Source organism: Anolis sagrei, chromosome X (assembly GCF_037176765.1).
Source record: "Anolis sagrei isolate rAnoSag1 chromosome X, rAnoSag1.mat, whole genome shotgun sequence".
Taxonomy (NCBI): domain Eukaryota; kingdom Metazoa; phylum Chordata; class Lepidosauria; order Squamata; family Dactyloidae; genus Anolis; species Anolis sagrei.
Window position 1 is genome coordinate 14,951,957 of NC_090034.1, and position 18,575 is coordinate 14,970,531.

Sequence of the window (18,575 nt, forward strand, 5' to 3'; positions counted from 1 at the left end):
TCCACAAATTCGAACCTGCACCCTGTTGTTGTTGTTATTATTATTATTATTATTGGTGTCAAGAGTGACTTGAGAAACTGCAAGTCGCTTCTGGTGTGAGAGAAATGACCATCTGCAAGGACATTGCCCAGGGGGCGCCCAGATGTTTTACCATCCTTATGGGATGCTTCTTTCTTGTCCCCATATGGGGAACTGGAGATGACAGAGGGAGCTCATCCATGCCCTCCACAGATTCGAACCTGCAACCTGTTGTTATTATTATTATTATTATTGGTGTCAGGTGTGACTTGAGAAGCTGCAAGTCGCTTCTGGTGTGAGAGAATTGACCGTCTGCAAGGACATTGCCCAGGGGACACCCAGATGTTTTACCATCCTTATGGGATGCTTCTTTCTTGTCCCCATATGGGGAACTGGAGATGACAGAGGGAGCTCATCCATGCCCTCCACAGATTCGAACCTGCGACCTGTTGTTGTTGTTGTTGTTGTTATTATTATTGGTGTCAGGTGTGACTTGAGAAGCTGCAAGTCGCTTCTGGTGTGAGAGAATTGACCGTCTGCAAGGACATTGCCCAGGGGACGCTCAGATGTTTTACCATCCTTATGGGATGCTTCTCTCCTGTCCCTGCATGGGGAGCTGGAGCTGACAGAGGGAGCTCATCCGTGCCCTCCACAGATTCGAACCGACGACCTGTTGTTATTATTATTATTATTATTACTGGTGTCAGGTGTGACTTGAGAAGCTGCAAGTCGCTTCTGGTGTGAGAGAATTGACCGTCTGTAAGGACATTGTAAGAAATGACTGGACTGACCTTGAAGGAGCTGGGGGTGGTGACGGCCGACAGGGAGCTCTGACGTGGGCTGGTCCAAGAGTTGGAGACGACTGAACGAATGAACAACAACAAGGACATTGCCCAGGGGACGCCCAGATGTTTTACCATCCTTATGGGATGCTTCTCTCCTATCCCTGCATGGGGAGCTGGAGCTGACAGAGGGAGCTCATCTGTGCCCTCCACGGATTCGAACCTGTGACTTGTCAGTCTTCAGTCCTGCCGGCACAAGGGTTTAACCCACTGCGCCACCGGAGGCTCCAACTTCATAACCCAAAACTATTATATTATAATTATTATTTTGTAGTGCCAGAGCACAAAAGCTGATGATGAAGACATGACAGTCTGCGTTGGCGAGGGAGGGCCGGCAGGGGGCGGCCGAGAGTCCAAGGGGGGAGTCCCTTCCTCCCTCCCGTCCTCCCTCTACTCCACAGCTGGAGAACCCTGCAGAGCCTCCTCCTCCTCCTCCTCCTCCTCCTCCTCCTTTGCACCATGACCATCAGCGCCCTCCGCCCTGGAGCAGGGGGCAGCCCCCGCCTGCAACTACCCTGTCTGGCCAAGGTAAGGAGGGGGAGAAGGCTTGGGGGTAGGGGCATAGGGAGGGGGTTGCTCCTCCAACCTTTGACCCCCTCCTGCCTTTCTTCCTCCCTCCCTCCTTGCTTCCTTTGCAGATGGAGCGGGTGGTGGTTGGCATGCAGGACCCAGACATGGGCGTCAAGGTGCGCAGCCAGCGCCTCCTCATCACTGTCATTCCCCATGCGTTCACTGGTGAGTGGGGGGAGGGAGGAGAGGAGCCCCCCTCCTTTGATTCCAGGATCCCCCTGACTCTCTCTTCCCCCCAATTAGGAATTGACATTGTCCAGTGGCTGGTCCAGAAGTACACCATTTCCGAGGAAGGTGAGACTCATCACTCCCAGTGTCTCTTGTGCCCTGGTGACCCCTTCGTTGACCTTCCAGGACCCAAGAGAGGTTCTGGCCTGCCCTGCCTCAGACTCTCTAAACTCAGGGCTCTTCCCACCTCCCAGCAGACTGCCCCTCCAAGACACTACAGGGCTGGGGAGCAATTGCGGGGTGCTTGGTGGTTGGGGGGGGCACACCTTGTGCCTCCCCTTTTACTGCCCCCGGTGGCGCAGTGGGTTAAACCCCTGTGCCGGCAGGACTGAAGACGGACAGGTCACAGGTTCAAATCCAGGGAGAGGCGGATGAGCTCCCTCTATCAGCTCCAGCTCCTCATGCGGGGACATGAGAGAAGCCTCCCACAAGGATGATAAAACATCAAATCATCCGGGCGTCCCCTGGGCAACATCCTTGCAGATGGCCAATTCTCTCACACCAGAAGTGACTTGCATTTTCTCAAGTAGCTCCTGACACGACAAAAAAAAATCCAAACAAACCCTCTTCTTCTTCCTCCTCTTCCCAAATAAAAAGAGGCCCTCCACCTGGGCAACCTGATTGTGCGGCACGGCTACATCTACCCGTTGAAGGACCCCCGCAGTCTGGCCCTGCGCCCGGATGAGACTCCCTACCGCTTCCAGGTCAGTTGGAGAGGCTCCTCCAGAGCCACCCCCAGAGACCTTGGGATGTAGGTAGAAATAAATGAAATGCACCAGTACAGAATGGGTGGACGATGCCTGGCTCGATAGAAGTACGTGTGGAAAAGCACTGGGATTGTGGTGCAGCTGGCTGAGTGTCAGCTGCATTAAGTTCACTCTGACCAAAAGATAATGAGTTCGAAGCCAGCCCGGGTTGGAGTGGGTTTCCAACCAATTATGTGTAGCCTGTTGTCGACCTTTGCAACCTGAAAGACAGTTGCATCTGTCAAGTAGGAAAACAAGGTACCACCTTAAAGTGTGGGGAGGCTAAATTAACTCATTTATGAGGCCATAAAGAAGACTCCAGCAAAAGCATTCCAGCGGGGAAGCATGTGGGAATGTGGAAGTGCTTCATCAGCGTCGCAGATGGACAATGAAAGCAACAGCTCCCTGGCGGTCAGAAAAAGTTAAATAGCCTCTGTCTATGTCTGTCTGTGTCTGTATATGTTGTATGTCAAAATTGGCACTGAATGTTTGCCATATATGTGTACACTGTAATCCGCCCTGAGTTCCCTGTGGGGTGAGAAGGGCGGAATATAAAAGCTGTAAATAAATAATAAATAAATAAAAGATCTTGGAGTCCTCGTGGATAGGAAGGTGAACATTAGCCAACAATGCCATGAGGCAGTTTAAAAAGCCAATGGGATTTTGGCCTGCATAAATAGGAGTATGGTGTCTAGATCCAGGGAAGTCATGCTACTCCTCTATTCTGCCTTGATCAGACAGAAGAGATGTTGACAAGCTGGAATTGTGTCCCGTTCTGGGCACTGCAATTGAAGGGAGATGTTGACAAGCTGGAATGTGTCCAGAGAAAGGTGACTCAAAGGATCAAGGGTTTGGAGAACAAACCCTATGAGGAGCGGCTTAAAGAGCTGGGCATGTTTAACCTGCAGAAGAGAAGGCTAAGAGGAGACATAATGAGGGCCAGGTATAAAGATGTGAGGGGAAGTCATAGGGAGGAGGCTTGTTTTCTGATCCCCTGGAGACTAGGATGCGGAAGAATGGCTTCAAAATACAGGAAAGGCGAGTCCACCTGAACATTAGGAAGAACTTCCTGACTGTGAGACTGTTCCACAGTGGAACTCTCTCTCTGCCCTGGAGCGTGGTGGAATCTCCTCCTTTGAAGGCTTTTAAGCTGAGGCTGGATGGCCATCTGTTGGGGGTGCTTTGAATGCGATTTTCCTGCTTCTTGGCGGAATGGGGTAGGACTGGATGGCCCACAAGGTCTCTTCCAACTATGATTCAACAAGGAGGGCACAACACGCACAGCTGCCCCTTCCTCTCTTTCTTCCTCCCTCCCTCCCTCCCTCTCTGTCATCCACAGACGCCCTATTTCTGGATGAGCACCAAGTGGCCGGCCACAGAACTGGATTATGGTGAGCCCTTCCCCTCCTAACCTCTGTTTGTGTTGCGGGGGGGGGGGGGGGGGCAGAGGAGGGTTAGGGTTAGAGGTCATGAACCACAACTGGTCCTTCTCTTTCCAGCCATCTACTTAGCCAAGAGGAACATCCGGAAGCAGGGGGAGCTTGTTGGGCATGAGAAGGTGGGCAGCCCATGGCAATTGGGGGGCTGCAGTGCCAAAAATGGGTGGAGGCGGTTGCATAGGTCTGACATGCCCCCTCCACCCCTCGGGCCCCTTTCAGGACGACTACAACCTGCTCCACAAGAGGATCAACCACAGCTGGGACTTCGTGGTCATGCAGGCCAGGGAACAGCTCCGGTGAGTAGTACCCCATATCTATTGAGCATCCCTACTCCATTGACCGCTGAGGGGGGCGGGCGGGGAGGGAATTGTTATGACTACACAAGGGCAATTGGAAAGCTGAGGGTGGAGATGGCATCCCCCACCCTCTCATTTCCTCTCTTGCTTCTCAACAGGGCAGCCAAGCAGCGGCGGAAGGGCGACCGCATCGTCATTGAGTGCCAGGAGCAGGCCTATTGGCTGGTCAACAGGCCCCCCGTGAGTGAATGATTTGAGGGGAGGGGGTTCAGGGAGGGGAACAGGGATGCCCTTCACCAGCAGCACCAGTCACCCCTCTTTGCTCATTTTTTTGTTGGGGGGCAGGAGGGGTTGCAGCGGTTGGGAAAAAGGTGCTTGGTCACCATCCTTCTTGTCCTTCGGTTTCATGGCACAGAGAGCTCAATGACCCCACATGTGGGAGCATCCTTGGGGATATGGGGGGGAGCATCTCCCTCCTTCCCCACAAAGGGAAGGGACAGAGGCAGACCCCAAAGGCTCTCTCTTTTCTTTGCAGTCTGGGGTCTCAAACGTCCTGGAGCAGGGCCCCGAGCGCCGAAACCGCCACAGCACTCGAGTACAGCTGGTAAGGGGGTGGGGGGTGGGGAATGGGTTTCTCTCTTGGGGTCTATTTATTGGGTCTGGGGGTGAGGTTCACCCTTACTTCCTTTCGGCCTCCTCATGCTCTCTGGGAAAAGAACGGGGCAATGTGGGGGGGGGGGAATCAACTCTGTGTGTATTTGGGGGGGGGGGGTCAGTTTGTCTCTGCACTGTTGACTTTACTAACTCTGACTGGTGTCTGTTGTGTCTTTACTGTGACCAAAGTGGGGGGGGGGGGGGTGGAATGGGGAAGCAGACGGTCTCCTTTCGTTGATCTGTGTTAAGACCCTCCTTAATTGTGTATTGGGGACGGGGGTCTTGTGTGCCTCTGTGCTGGGGAAATGGGGAGGAGCTGCTTGTGTCTTTGCCTGTTCCCCTGTCTGCCCCCCCCTTCCCCGATGGATTTTTTCGGGGCCTGATCTCTCTTCTCTTCTGTGCCCTGCTTTGTCCGTCTGTCCATCTGTCCACGTAAGTCACTAACACAGCTGTTGATGTGTTGCTGGCGGGAGTTGGGGGGCCCTTGGGCTTAGCAGGGGGGGGGGCTCGCCATTAAGCAGATTCAGAGGGAAACGGGGCCCTCCTCTTCCTATTCCCCTCTCCTGGCTATCCTATCTGCTGATGGCCTGCGGGGCATTGCCTATTTGCAATGTGTGACGGAAGGCGGGGAGCAATTGCTGGGAAGGAGGGCGGTGGGACACACGGAAAGGACCCTGATTGCTTTCCGCCTCTCCTTTTCCTTGCAGGAGAAGAACACTGACTTCTACAAGCGGGAGGTGAGTGAGTGAATGAGGCTTCTGGCGGATCCCTTCAAAGACCATCTTCTCTATGCGCGACAGTGTGAAGAGGTTTTGGGGCTGTATGGCTGTGTTCTAACAGCATTTTTTCCAGGCGAGGAAACAAAATCCCATGATTCCAGCCGTGAAAGCCTTTAACAATATAGTGTGAAGAGGCCTCCTGGGTTTGTGGGCTGCTCTGACCCCCTTCTCCTTCCGGCAGATCCGCTACTTCCGGGCGGCCATGGTCCGTAATCGCGTCAAGTCCTCCGTCTGCCTGGAAGGGTAAGTGGGCACCGACCACGGCCATTGTCCCCCGGCACTTGGTCTCTGCCAGCTGCATGTCCCAGCAGCAAAAGGTTTCCACCAACGCAGATGGAGATGCACTCAATGTGGATAGTCATGCTATTCGGGCCCCGATTGCCAGTCCTTTCTAATTTGCACATCCCCACCCGCAATCTCAGTCTGAAAGCAGTCTACTTGGATGACATTCACTTCAGCACCGGGCCCCAACCATGTTTTGGGGATCTGTCTCAATGCTTTGGATACTCCATCTTGCCCTCCCCATAACCCAATGCTTCCTCGGCTCCCCTTTGCAGCTACATCCGGTTCAATGAGCAGTATGTGCCCCACGACCCCATTATGTCGGGCTGCCTCCCCAGTAACCCCTGGATCACAGGGGACACCATGTACTGGACCATGAATGCCCCCACGTAAGCACCTCCTCCCCCAGACCCAGGGAAAAAAGGGGGCAGTGGGTGGGTGGGTGGGTGAGGGGGCTCCACACCCACAATGATCTCCCCCCCCCCCAATTTATTCCAGGGTGACGGCTCCCACCAAGCTGCGCGTGGAGCGCTGGAGTTTCGGCTTCAGTGAGCTCATAGGGGACCCCCTCGGCCGTGTCCAGCTCTTGGAGTTCCTCAAGAAGGAGTTCAGTGGTGAGACAAGGAAGGGATGTGTGTCCCCCCCGCCACCCCACCAAAAAAAGAGCATTGAGTGCAGCCGCCCAGGGGAATAATGACCCTTTCTGTGGCCTTGCAGCCTCCTAATTGGGCTGGAGGGACAAAGTAAAAGGAGCTAATAAAGAAACTAGTGTCCAGAAGTTGAACAGGAATATCCTTATAGCTGACATGTGATCTAAAATAATGACCATGAAATATCCCCCCTGCCCCTTTTTGCTCTGCGCAGCTGAGAACCTGAGCTTCTGGGAGGCCTGTGAGGAGCTGCGCTACGGAGAGCAGGGGCGCATTGCGGAGATCGTGGACTCCATCTACCAGTGAGTGAGAGCACCCCCTTCTTCCCTTTGGGGCTGGGGGTGCCTCCTTTGCCTCCCCACCCACCCTTTCAAGGCTAGAGGTTGGGTGTTGTGTTGTTTGCAGGCTGTATGGATGTGTTCTAGCAGCATTTTCTCCTGAAACATCAGGGGATAATGCTGTCATAACATAGCCGTACAGCCTGGAACAACACAACACACGTGATTCTGGTTAGGAAAGCCTCCGACAATGCCTTGTTGACATGCCCCCTCTGTTTCCCCCCTATTTCCTCTCTTTCAAGGCAGTTCCTGGCCCCCGGAGCCACCCGCTGGGTCAACATTGACAGCAAGACCATGGAGCGGACCCTGGAGGGCATCAAGACTCCGCACCGCTATGTGATGGATGACGCCCAGATGCACATCTACATGCTGATGAAGAAGGTAACTGACAGAAAGCAGGGTGGGGGCCCTGCAACCCCTTCTTTGGGGCCTCTCCAGGGCTTGGAGGCTTGACCCTTCACGTCAGTACTCTCCTCTTATCCCCATCCCCAAAATCAGGATTCCTACCCCCGTTTCATCAAGTCTGACCTCTACAAGAACTTGCTGGCGGAGGCCATCATCCCTCCGGAGACCAAGAGGCAGTGAGTTGGGGGGGGGGGTTGGTGGGAAGGAAGAGGAGGGGGCCACTGATGGGAAGGGGCTCAGACAGGAGGAGGGCAATCCTTCTGACCCCTGACCCCACTCGCTTTCCAGTGTGTTCCCCTTCATGCGCAAGCCCCGCCAGCCCAGCCCCAGCCCCGCCCTGCAGCTGCCGCCCCCGGGGGACTCCGAGGGCAGAGCGGAGGAGAAGGGCCCCGCGGCCCCCCCAGAGGGAGGCACCTAGTCTTCGCAGAGGAAGAAAGAAGGAAGAAAGGAAGGAAGGAAGACAGACAGAGAGGCGGTTGCTTCATCCCAGCAATGATGCTCTCGGAGATCCAGACTGGCCCCCTTCTCCTCTCAAAGCGTGGATGGAGAGAAGCCACATGGAGCAAGGCCTACTTACTATGCACCCCTTCTTCTGCCTCAGTGCCCAGGATAACACCCCTCCCTCCCTCCTGGCTCAGCCACCTTTCCTCAGGAACCCCCACTCTCTCCTGCCTCACTGCCTCCCCTCTGTGGGCTTTTGGTCACTATGCCTCTCCCTCAATCCCCCTCTGTGCACGACCCACAGGCAATAAACCCCTTTTTGAGACCAAGGCAGTGGTCGTCCTAGTCTCTGGGCCTTACAGGTGCAGAAAGGGAGGGGAGCTCCTATTGTCTGGGAAGCAGCCTTGACTCCAGCCCCAGCAGCCCTCCCTCCAAGAGCAGGGGCAAGGAGAGAGCCGGGCTGCACTGGGCCTGCCCCATCCATCCTTCAGGGAAATGGCTCTCTCTCCCCTCTCCCCACCCTCCAGTGCTCCACATCTGGGGCTCAGCAGGCATTTGCAGCCTGCTGTTTAAGAGGATTAGTGGCTGGAAGGGAACGGGGCCAGGCGGACAAGTGGCCAGGGGCACTTCCCTGCCAGCCAGCATAATCAGCAGCCATCCTGTGTGGCCCTGCTTTCCCTCAGAGGCGAAAGCATTTTGGGCAATCATGGGGAGGGGGCTTCTTGTAGGCCAGCACCTCTTGCCTCTCGCTTAGCTTTCCATGTGACTCGGTGATTGCTAGCTAACTGTGGCCTCCTTTAGGAAGGGCTGGGGGGGGGGGGCACTTGGTACAGGAAAAGCACTCCAAACCCTTGGCTCCATCTCTAAGTGGGGCTGGGAGAGCCCTATGGGTGATTCCCAGCCAAGTGGAAACAAGAAGAGGTGGCCTGGAAAGCCAAATCCCTCAGAAACAGGCAGCAGAAGGGCAGGGGCTTATGCAGATGTGCGTCATCCACAAAGAACCCGGGGAGGAGGGCGGGCGGGTTCACAGGCAGCAATAGCCAGAGCTGATGGAATGAGGCAACCTCCCCACCACCTCCATCCGGTTGAGAAAGGGAGGAAACAGGGTTCAGCCATAAGCAGAGAGAGGCAACCCATTTATTTAATCCGTGGCATCAGTCCATCTGTGGCAGAACAGTCCAGGAGCTCATTTGCGCAGCCTGAGTCCCTCTGATTGGTCAGCAGCAAAGGGTGAAGGGAGGAGTGAGCAAAGAACACCCAAATGGCTCCAGGGAGGATGCTCCAGGGCCCCTGCATCTTAAAAGGCCCTGCTGTTTTCTTTTGGGGGGGGGGGTGGAGGGAGGCAGCCCTCCAATCCCCCCTGGAAGGCACTGGGGAAAAGTCTTTGGGGGGCCATGGCAGCATCAGAGCCAACAGTTCAAGGAAGGGGGCAACGAGGTGCAACGCCCCCACGAGGCTGCCACTGTCTCCGAGGCCCAACCACCTACCACTCTGTTATAATTAAATAATAACACAATTTCATCTGTATCCCATCCCATCTCCCCTGGGGGACTCTGGACAGCTCACAACAAAAAACGGCAGCCTTTGATGCCAAAAAGTACATAACAAACAAACCAAATAATTAACATGACACAGGTAAACAAGGAAAACAATAACAACCAGGCTTCCTGTGGCTGCATCCTGCTTGGCCTCAACACATGCATATGCACACATGCCATACACGCTTACGCACAGTCTCTCTGGCTCATAGTCGTTCTGCTGGCGCCTGCCACTGACGCCTCCCAAGGAAAGTGCTGCCGTAAAGCCTCCTGTGCGATGGAGGCCTGCGTCATGCCCCCTGCAGCTGTTCCTGGCAGCCTGTTTGTCAGGACCTTCCCTCCCTTCAGAGTCTTCAGGTGGCCTCCCCCTGGCAGAGTGGGGCTCATTGGTAGCTGCGGTACCGCATCCGGATGAAGTGTTCCCGGACGTCCTGGTCTGTTTTCGTGGCCAGAGGACCCAGCCACAGCACCCTGCCTCCAGCCACATCCTCCTTCAGCCGCCGCTTTGAGAGCACGACCGTCCCTTCTGAGCCGCTGCTCACCTGGGGGCCTGTCAGCAGCACATAGCAGGCGTGGCGGCTCCGCTCAAAGAGGGCCCCTGGGAGCAAAGGGAGGAAAGGGATCAGGCTGGTGGCAGGTGAAAGGCAGGGAGGGAGGAAGGGTTGGGGGCACAAGGAGGGGGCCTTACCCTCAAAAACAACTATGGGCTCAGTGACGTTGGTCATCTCCACAAGGACATTGGGGAGGGATGGGTGGAAGAGGTACAGGTGTGGTATCGGCGTCGGCTGCGAGGCATTGCCTAGGGAACCCTGGGAACCAGAGACAGAGCACAGCCAGTCACCTCCAGTAGCTGCCCACCAGAATGAAGGCTTCTGAAGGCCATGGGGAGGGTTTATACCACTGCAAAATGACCACTCGGGAAGCAACCACTCTGCCCCAGTCCCTGTTCAATCGCCTTTCTCTGCTCTGCTCACCAACCCATTGATGTCTTCCGGGTACTGGCCCCAGAAGAGGAAGACGGAAAGATGGTCAGCTGTTCGGATTGTGGCTGCCTGGGGAGGGACTGTCCCTGGCTGCAGCAGCTCCACTTCCCAATCGATTTCCCCTGTCTCGCCCTCCACAATCATCACCTGTGGACAGAGTGTCACAAGTCTGTCAACAGCCTCTGCCCCAAGGGCCCCTCCTCCTCCTCTTTACCCCCAAACTGTGCCCCTCAGCTCTGGCTCTGCGAGGCATCTCTGGATGCAACTTTGTCCTTAAATACAGTTGTAGCCTTGCACCAGGGAAAGCACCACCATTCTTTTCACAAAACACTTGCAAGGCCACTCGCAGTCGGCTCAAGGGCCACCTCGGCGGCCTAGAGACCCCAACCCACGTCTCCTTGCCCCCCAGATGGCACCCTGCAAACCTTTTTCTTTATGGGGGAGACTTGGCTTTCGATGATCATGTCAATCTCGTCAAGATCGAAGGACCCAATGACAGGCTCTCTGCAAAAGGGGGGCAAGAAGGTGGTGCCCAAATGAGTTCCGGGGCTTCTTTGCCACAAGGACCCCTTATCTGCATTGTGGATGGAAGGAGCTTTGGGGCACCAACAAGCCCAGGTGGGGACTATGGGCCCCCTCTCTGCTTGCCATGTGTGTCTGCTCAGAGGGCTGAGCCCAACCCAGGTATGGGGACCAAGGCAAGGACTGGGCTTGCTGTTTCCTGACATCAACACACACTGCCTCTTCAGCCACCAGATGGGAGCCAGTCTTACCTCAGGAGGCCAGGGATGTCTATGACCCAGACGGAGCTCAGGTGCTGCCCGTTTACCATCTCCAGCAGAGAGAAACTCCTCGCTAAAAAGTTGGTGCCAGGTTTCTCCTCCATCTTGGTCAGAGAGTGGATCCCTCCCAAGCTAGAGGGAGAGGAGGAAACGCTAGGAAAACGAAGGCTTGACCAGGGTGGGTAGCCTCTTCTCCTTTATTTATTTATTTATTTCCTTCCTTCACTTGTATACCACTTTTCTCATCCCAGGGGGGCCTCAAAGCAGATTCCAACATATTTACAGCAAAATGTAATGCCTCACCTAGATATGAAACCTAACATAAAACATGATAGCTATGTATAAGTATGTGAGGGGAAGTCATAGGGAGGAGGGAGCAAGCTTGTTTTCTGCTGCCATGGAGACTAAGAAGCAATGGAGCGGCTTAAGGAGCTGGGCATGTTTAGCCTGAAGAAGAGAAGGCTGAGAGGAGATATGATAGACATGTATAAATATGTGAGAGGAAGTCACAGGGAGGAGGGAACAAGCTTGTTTTCTGCTTCCTTGGAGTCTCGGATGCAGAACAATGGCTTTAAACTACAAAAAAGGAGATTCCATCTGAACATGAGGAAGAACTTCCTGACTGTGAGAGCCATTCACCAGTGGAACTCTCTGCCTCGGGAGTGTGGTGGAGGCTCCTTCTTTGGAGGCTTTTAAACTGAGGCTGGATGGCCATCTGTCAGGGGTGCCTTGAATGCAATTTTCCTGCTGGGTTGTTGTAGGTTTTTTCGGGCTATATGGGCATGGTCTAGAGGCATTCTCTCCTGACGTTTCGCCTGCATCTATGGCAAGCATCCTCAGAGGTAGTGAGGTCTGTTGGAACTAGGAAAAAGGGTTTATATATCTGTGGAATGACCAGGGTGAGACAAAGGACTCTTGTCTGTTGGAGCTAGGTGTGAATGTTTCAACTGACCACTACACAAGCATGTGGACAATTTCAACAGAAAGGAGGAAACCATGAAAATGAACAAAATCCGACTACCAGTATTAAAAAACTCTAAAATTGCAACAGCACAACAACAGAGAGGAAGCAGGCAGGGACATCTAATCACCTCTCAACAAAAGTTTGCTAGGCACTGTCAAGCCATTATATGCTAATCAAGGTGGTCAGTTGAAACAGCAGACAGGAGTCCTTTGTCTCACCCTGGTCATTCCACAGATATATAAACCCATTCCCCTAGTTCCAACAGACCTCACTACCTCTGAGGATGCTTGCCATAGATGCAGGCGAAATGTTAGGAGAGAATGCCTCTAGACCATGGCCATATAGCCCAAAAAAATCTACAACAACCCAGTGATTCCGGCAATGAAAGCTTTCGACAAAACAATTTTCCTGCTTCTTGGCAGAATGGGTTTCGCCTGGATGGCCCATGAGGTCTCTTCCAATTCTATGATTCTATGACTCTATAATAATAACATATAACTATCAATTAGATCCTAAAAACACAACTTCTTTGCACTCCCAGTTACCTGAGGAGGGCAATCCTGTGGGTGACGTCGTCAATGGCCGCTTCCCAGCGTGAGTCCTCCTTCAGGCTGGTGCTCGGGTAGGCAGGCAGCGGGACGGACAAGCGCCAGACCTGCTGCACGGAGTAGCTGAAGAGGCCTTGCTCTGGGCAAGAGAAAGGGGAAGCTGGGTGAGAGGGGTGAGGAAAAAGGGGGTTTGGGTGCAAGGGGCATCCTTTCCTCCCTCCACACCCACCTGTGTGGAAGAGTAGGTAGGAAGCCCCGCTGGGCATGACCTGCAGGAGGTGGCCCAGGCAGTCTGGCAGTGGCAAGGGGGCCGTGACTCCGATCTGTGTGCCATCCGAACTGGAGTAGAAGGAGCTCCTCAGCTGCACAGGAAATGAAAGACAGAAGAAGAGGGCCGTGTCTGTGAGGAAGCAGGGTGTGCTGGTGCCCCCTTCTGGCAGGACTCTTCAGGTTCGAACAGAATGACAGTTAGAGAAGTCAGTTGAGCTCCGAGCCTGTTCGAGAATGTCTGTTGAGCTTTGAGTCAGTTTAGTGTGCAGAAGCTAATGTTAGAAGCTAGTAAATTGTTGAGGCTTGTGTTTTCTTTGAACTCTTATTTAGGAGAGCGGTGTGGAGCAGCGTAGTTTGTGAAGAAACAGTTAAAGTTTGTAGATACAAACTCTCCAAACGTTTTGGGATTTTTTAACCCTCAAAATAAACATGCCTGTATCATTAAATATATGAAGTTATAAGTAAACAAACATTGTTGTGGGTTGTTGTAGGTTTTTTCGGGCTATATTCACACCTAGCTCCAGAAGACAAGAGTCCTTTGTCCCACCCTGGTCATTCCACAGATATATAAACCCCTTTTCCTAGTTCCAACAGACCTCACTACCTCTGAGGATGCTTGCCATAGATGCAGGCGAAATGTCAGGAGAAAATGCCTTTAGAACATGGTCATATAGCCCGAAAAAACCTACAACAACCCAGTGATTTCAGCCATGAAAGCCTTCGACAATACATTAAATATTAGGTTCTTGTGGGTTTTTTCGGACTATAGGGCCACATTCTAGAGGCATTTCTCCTGACGTTTCGCCTGCATCTATGGCAAGCATCCTCAGAGGTAGTGAGGTCTGTTGGAATTAGGACAATGGGTTTATATATCTGTGGAATGGCTGGGGTGGGGCAAGGAGCTCATTAAATATTGTTGTCCTAAAGAAGTCTGCTTGAATCTTTGCCTGCCTAAAGCATCAAATAAACTCAAGGAATACTACTCTCAGACTCTACTACACCAATGGGTTGCGATCCTAACAGGTTGCAATCCATTCTTAATCCCAATAGGATACGGGCCCAGGCCACCCAGACTGCAAAGAGTTAATAAAAGAAAAAGAGAAAAATAAATAAACAGAAGTGGTTTGCAGCCAGCCAGCAATTGACTCTTCTGCTGAGTTAAGCTGAGATAAAAGAGATACAAAGTGTCAGTTTGCATCGCTTTTTACCAATGTATGTATTTTTATATATGGCACCTAATTGTTGCCGACTTGTATGCCGCCATGAGTTGCCTTTGGACTGATATGGGTGGGATACAAATGTTGTAAATGAATAAATACATAAGTAATTTTTGAGCAGCCTGAGAAGCTGACAACACAAAACAAAGCAGAGCACACAACTTTATCTCAAAAATAAAGAGAATATAATTCTGAAGGTGTCCCTGGTGGCACAGAGGGTTAAAGCGCTGAGCTGCTGACCGAAAGGTCACAGGTTCGAATCTGGGGAGCTTTGTGAGCTCAGTGTTAGTCCCAGCTTTTGCCAACCTAGAAGTTCAAATACCATGCAAATGTGAGTAGATCAATAGGTACGGCTCTGGCGGGAAGGTAACAGCGCTCCATGCAGTCATGCTGGCCACATGACCCTGGAGGTGTCTATGGACAACACTGGCTCTTCGACTTAGAAATGGAGATGAGTCATACATGACTAGACTTAATGTCAGGGGAAAACCTTTACCTTTACTGTAATTCTGAAGACGGCAAAAGGATTTAAAAAACTATGTTTAAAACTGACAGACAATAACTTTTCAGTTTGGAAAGCAAAGATGCTTCTATATTTAAAAGCAAAGAAACTATCTAAATGTTTAGAACAAAAAACTGAGGGAGAAAATGCTCAAATTGAATGGGAAGAAGTAGATTCTGAAGCTCAAAGCATAACTGCGTTAGAGTTAACAGACAGGCAAATGAGTGTAGTACAGCATTGCACCACAGCTAAGGAAATGATGGAGAAATTAGAAAATCATTTTGGCCCAAGCGGTCTGGCAGTGGCAAGGGGGTTGAGGCCCAGATCTGGGTAGCAGAAGAAGCTCCTCAGCTGAAGAGGAAATGAAAGACAGAGGAAGAGGGCACAGGTGTGTGAGGAAGCAGCGTGCTGGTGCCCGTTTCTGGCAGGACACTTCTCTTGGGGCAGACAAGGCCAGGTTGGCCTGCTTTGGAGCCTCTCCCCCCACAATCCATGGAGAATTCCTGCCCAGCTGCCAAGGTTTGCCACTATGGTAGTCAGTGGTTCACAGGTAAGCAGGAGACTGGCCCATGGGCCTCAGGACGAGCACAGGGCCAAGCCTCACCTGCTGTCCCACTTTGACGAAGACCAAGATGTCTGGCAGGTCATCTTTGTTGACATCGGGGACCTTGTGCGCAGGGCCCAGCACTGTAGCATTGGCTCCAAAGTGGGCTGCTGCCCGCCACAGCGTCTCCCCTGCAGAGGGAGCACAGCAGGAACCCTTTGAGACTCGAGGCCTGGAGGAGTGGCTTTGGCACCATCCCAGTGGCTTGGAGGGGAGTGGCCAGAGCCCTCAGGGCCCGCTACCTGTTTGCAGGTCCAAGGCGGCTAGGAAGTCAGGCTTCCCCAGGAGGAGGCAGGCAGGGCCTCCGCTGTGCTCCCAGGCGCAGTCCAGCAGCAGCAGCTCCTCCCCCATTGGCCGGGCCCAGAGGAGGCTCCCGTTGGTGCCGGAATGTGCTACTAGAAAGGCGCAGGGGGAGGGCAGCCCTGATGGGAGGGAGGGAAAGAGGCATGGAAAAGAAAGAGAGAGGAAGAAGGGTCAGCCACACAGGGTCTACCGCCACCCGCCCCTCCCTCCTTGCTCGTTCCCTCTTCCCTCCCTGGAATCTCTTCCTCACCGGCATCCGAGCAGCGCCTCCCTTTCCCTCCTCCCGCAAGGCTGCTGTTGACGCCACTGCTGCTGTTGATCTCCGCAGCCCGCAAGGCGACCAGGACATCCTTCACCCGGTCCTCATCAGCGTCGGCCAGCGCTAGGAGCGGGAAGGCAGCTGTGGAAGGAAGGCAGGCTAGTTATGTGCATTCAGGCCAAAAGCCATGCCATTTTCAAAACTGTTTCCTTCATTTTGTTACCCGAAAGGGGAGAGGTGTTTTCCATTTCATTTGGCAGAGGTTCGGCCCATTGGCTACAATGGCAAACTTTAAAGCAGTGGTACTCAACCCGTGGGTCCCTAGATGTTTTGGCCTTCAACTTCCAGAAATCTTAACAGCTGCTAAACTAGCTGGGATTTCTGGGAGTTGTAGGCCAAAACACCTGGACACCCACAGGTTGAGAACCACTGCTTTAAAGGCCCAATCCTCAGAATGAAAATTACCTCAGTTGTAGACTCCATTTACAACTGTAGGCCTGACAAGTTTCAAAACAATTCACCAACCTACTGATTTTTTAAGAATTATTTTAAGTTTTAAATGTAACATTTTTTAAAAACTATGACAAACTACAAGAGGGTTATGGGAATTGTAGTCACCAGTTGTGTCTACTCTCAGCCAACCAGAGCATGGACACCACCAGGCTTTTTATTGGCTGCAAAACGCAGAGATAAAAACTTCAACTCCCATCATGCTCCAAGAGGAACTTCCAATGGCCACCCAAGCTAGTGCCACTGGGAAAGCCAGTTCTAAGGACCCTCGTTTGTAAAGAGGAAAAACTGGAGGCGATTTCTTTTGCTGAGGACCGGGCCATGGCACAGCTAGTTAGTAGCCAGCTGCATTAAATCACTACTGATCAAAACTTCATGAGTCTGAAGCCAGAGTGAGCTCCAAAACATTAATAGTCTAGCTTGCTGTCAACCTATGCAGCTTGGAAGACAGCTGCACCTGTCAAGTAGGAAATTTAGTACCACTTTATGCAGGGAGGCTAATTTAACTAATTTATGACATCATAAAACCTTCCAGAAGCGTGCAGAAGAATGAGGAAGTACTCCATCAAAGGAACTGGTGTCACAAGTCGAAGGTGAAGCAGCAGCTCCTCCTGCGGCCGGAATTGAGCATACCCTCATGAAGCTGGAATGTTAAATTCCAGCATATATATGTTGTATGTCTAAATGGCATTGAATGTTTGCCATGTATATGTGCATTGTGCTGAGTCTCCTGCGGGGTGGAAAGGGCAGAATATGAATATCTATATAAATAAAAATGTAATGTTAGTTCGTGCTACCATCAGAACTCAAAAACCACTGGGGCAATTGACACCAAATTTGGACACAAGACCAATTTATGTCCTCCACTCAAAAAAATTGATTTTGTCATTTGGGAATTGTCGTTGCTGGGATTTATGGTTCACCTACAATCAAAGAGCATTCTGAACTCCACCAATGATGGAATTGAACCAAACATGGCATACAGGACTTCCATGACCAACAGAACACACTGGAAGGGTTTGGTGGGCATTGACCTTGAGTTTGGGAGTTGTAGTTCACCTACATCCAGAGAGCACTGTGGACTCAAACAATGATGGATCTGGACCAAACTTGACACAAAAATTCCATATGCCTAAATATGAACACCGAAGGAGTTTGGAGGAAAGAGACCTTGACATCTGGGATTTGTAGTTACTGGGATTTATAGTTCACTACAATTAAAGAGCATTCTGACACCCACAAACGACAGAAATGGGGCAAACTTCCCACACAGAACCCCCATGACCAACAGAAAATACTTAAGGCCATCCAGTCCAACTCCCTTCACCAGGGCAAGAAAATGTAATCAGAGCCCTCCTGACAAAGAGCCATCCAGTCATAAATATAGGTAGATAGATATGATTCTCTCTCACACACACAGATATAGTATCACAGATTTGAAAGAGACCCTTAAAGAAGGACTATGATATGTTGCATATTCCAGAGTAGGCAAACCAGACACTCTCCACATCAACACTGACAAAGAGACAACAAGAAATACTGTTTACTCACAAGCATAAAGGAATTACATATATTAGAAACCAACACTTTCCCATTACTTTATTTTCCAGATCACCAGACTGGGCCACAGCAACGCCTGGCAGGGGACAGCTAATTGTAAATAAATCTATATAAATAAATAAATATGTAATGTTTGTTTGTGGGATTAACATAACTCAAAAACCACTGGATGAATTGATACCAAATTTGTGTTGTTGGTCTTGGCCTCATGTAAGCCGCCTCGAGTCCCCTTGGGGAGATGGTGGCGGGGTATAAGATTATTATTATTATTCGGGCCCAACTCTTAGGCAAGCAGACGGGAGGGTGGGTTGCCATGGCTTCTCTCTTCCCCGGTCCCTCCCTCCCTTCCGTTCCCCTTCCTCACCCACCGGCCCGTTCGTAGCTTCGGCTCCAGGCGTGCTGCTGCCGGGGCCGGACGGGGCAGGGGATGACGAAGGAGAAGGCGAAGACGGCGGCCAGGCAGAGCGAGAGCGCCAGGAAGAAGGCCCCCGCCCGCCACCGCGACAGCCGCTCCTCGCGCTTCCTCCGCGGCGAGCCCAGGCCGGGCGCCACCCCCGCGCAGTTGCTCTCCGCCCCCGACGCCGACGCCTCTTCGCGCTTCAACGGCCGGGCCTCCGTCTCCGCGGGGCCGCCTCCTCCTCCTCCTCCGCCCTCCATCGCGGCTCCTGCGGGGAAAGAGAAGGAGACACAAACACAACACAGAAAGAGAGAGAGACCGGAAGCCGAGTCGGCTAGCAGGGCTCCAGAGCGCATGCGCAGCCAAGTGAGGCTACACTCCCCCCGATGGAAACAGCGCGCGCCGGAAGCTTGGTTGCTTCTGCAAAAGGCTGCTGGTTGACGTCACGCG

The 18,575-nt window shown here is 52.4% G+C and overlaps 2 protein-coding genes across 3 annotated transcripts; one reads left to right on the forward strand and one right to left on the reverse strand.

The window, feature by feature from the left end:
* The first annotated feature begins 1,218 nt into the window (after window positions 1–1,218).
* LOC132782040 (regulator of G-protein signaling 11) lies at window positions 1,219–8,017 on the forward strand. 2 transcript variants are annotated; one of them, XM_060786683.2, is made up of 17 exons: window positions 1,219–1,388; window positions 1,499–1,595; window positions 1,674–1,724; window positions 2,256–2,362; window positions 3,744–3,795; window positions 3,904–3,962; window positions 4,063–4,139; window positions 4,298–4,379; window positions 4,675–4,743; window positions 5,501–5,530; window positions 5,754–5,815; window positions 6,130–6,243; window positions 6,353–6,468; window positions 6,719–6,806; window positions 7,085–7,223; window positions 7,341–7,423; window positions 7,536–8,017. In XM_060786683.2, exons 1-17 carry the CDS (start codon window positions 1,320–1,322, stop codon window positions 7,663–7,665), a joined length of 1,425 nt encoding a protein of 474 aa, XP_060642666.2. In that variant the 5' UTR covers window positions 1,219–1,319; the 3' UTR covers window positions 7,666–8,017. The 2 variants fall into 2 exon arrangements, with proteins under 2 accessions (XP_060642666.2, XP_060642667.2); XM_060786684.2 differs by having other exon boundaries at window positions 5,507–5,530.
* A 794-nt stretch (window positions 8,018–8,811) lies between these two features.
* Window positions 8,812–18,494, reverse strand: LOC137097880 (protein FAM234A-like). Its single transcript, XM_067473222.1, has 11 exons — window positions 18,097–18,494; window positions 15,650–15,799; window positions 15,339–15,518; window positions 15,097–15,227; window positions 12,733–12,865; window positions 12,501–12,642; window positions 10,983–11,123; window positions 10,635–10,713; window positions 10,201–10,356; window positions 9,915–10,035; window positions 8,812–9,824 (listed from the first exon to the last, which is right to left on the reverse strand). Exons 1-11 carry the CDS (start codon window positions 18,479–18,481, stop codon window positions 9,610–9,612), a joined length of 1,833 nt encoding a protein of 610 aa, XP_067329323.1. The 5' UTR covers window positions 18,482–18,494; the 3' UTR covers window positions 8,812–9,609.
* Between the last annotated feature and the right edge of the window lie 81 nt (window positions 18,495–18,575).

What these genes read in the sequence shown, in the direction of transcription:
- LOC137097880 (XM_067473222.1), bottom strand. Translation starts at nt 18,481, where the DNA reads ATGCGCTCTGGAGCCCTGCTAGCCGACTCGGCTTCCGGTCTCTCTCTC. An exon ending in CGCCTTGGACCTGCAAACAG is followed by an intron (nt 15,228 to 15,338) that starts GTAGCGGGCCCT and finishes CTCCCTCTGCAG; the next exon opens with GGGAGACGCTGTGGCGGGCA. An exon ending in GACATCCCTGGCCTCCTGAG is followed by an intron (nt 10,714 to 10,982) that starts GTAAGACTGGCT and finishes CCCCTTTTGCAG; the next exon opens with AGAGCCTGTCATTGGGTCCT.
- LOC132782040 (XM_060786683.2), top strand. Translation starts at nt 1,320, where the DNA reads ATGACCATCAGCGCCCTCCGCCCTGGAGCAGGGGGCAGCCCCCGCCTG. An exon ending in TCCTCCGTCTGCCTGGAAGG is followed by an intron (nt 5,816 to 6,129) that starts GTAAGTGGGCAC and finishes TCCCCTTTGCAG; the next exon opens with CTACATCCGGTTCAATGAGC. An exon ending in TCTACATGCTGATGAAGAAG is followed by an intron (nt 7,224 to 7,340) that starts GTAACTGACAGA and finishes CCCCAAAATCAG; the next exon opens with GATTCCTACCCCCGTTTCAT.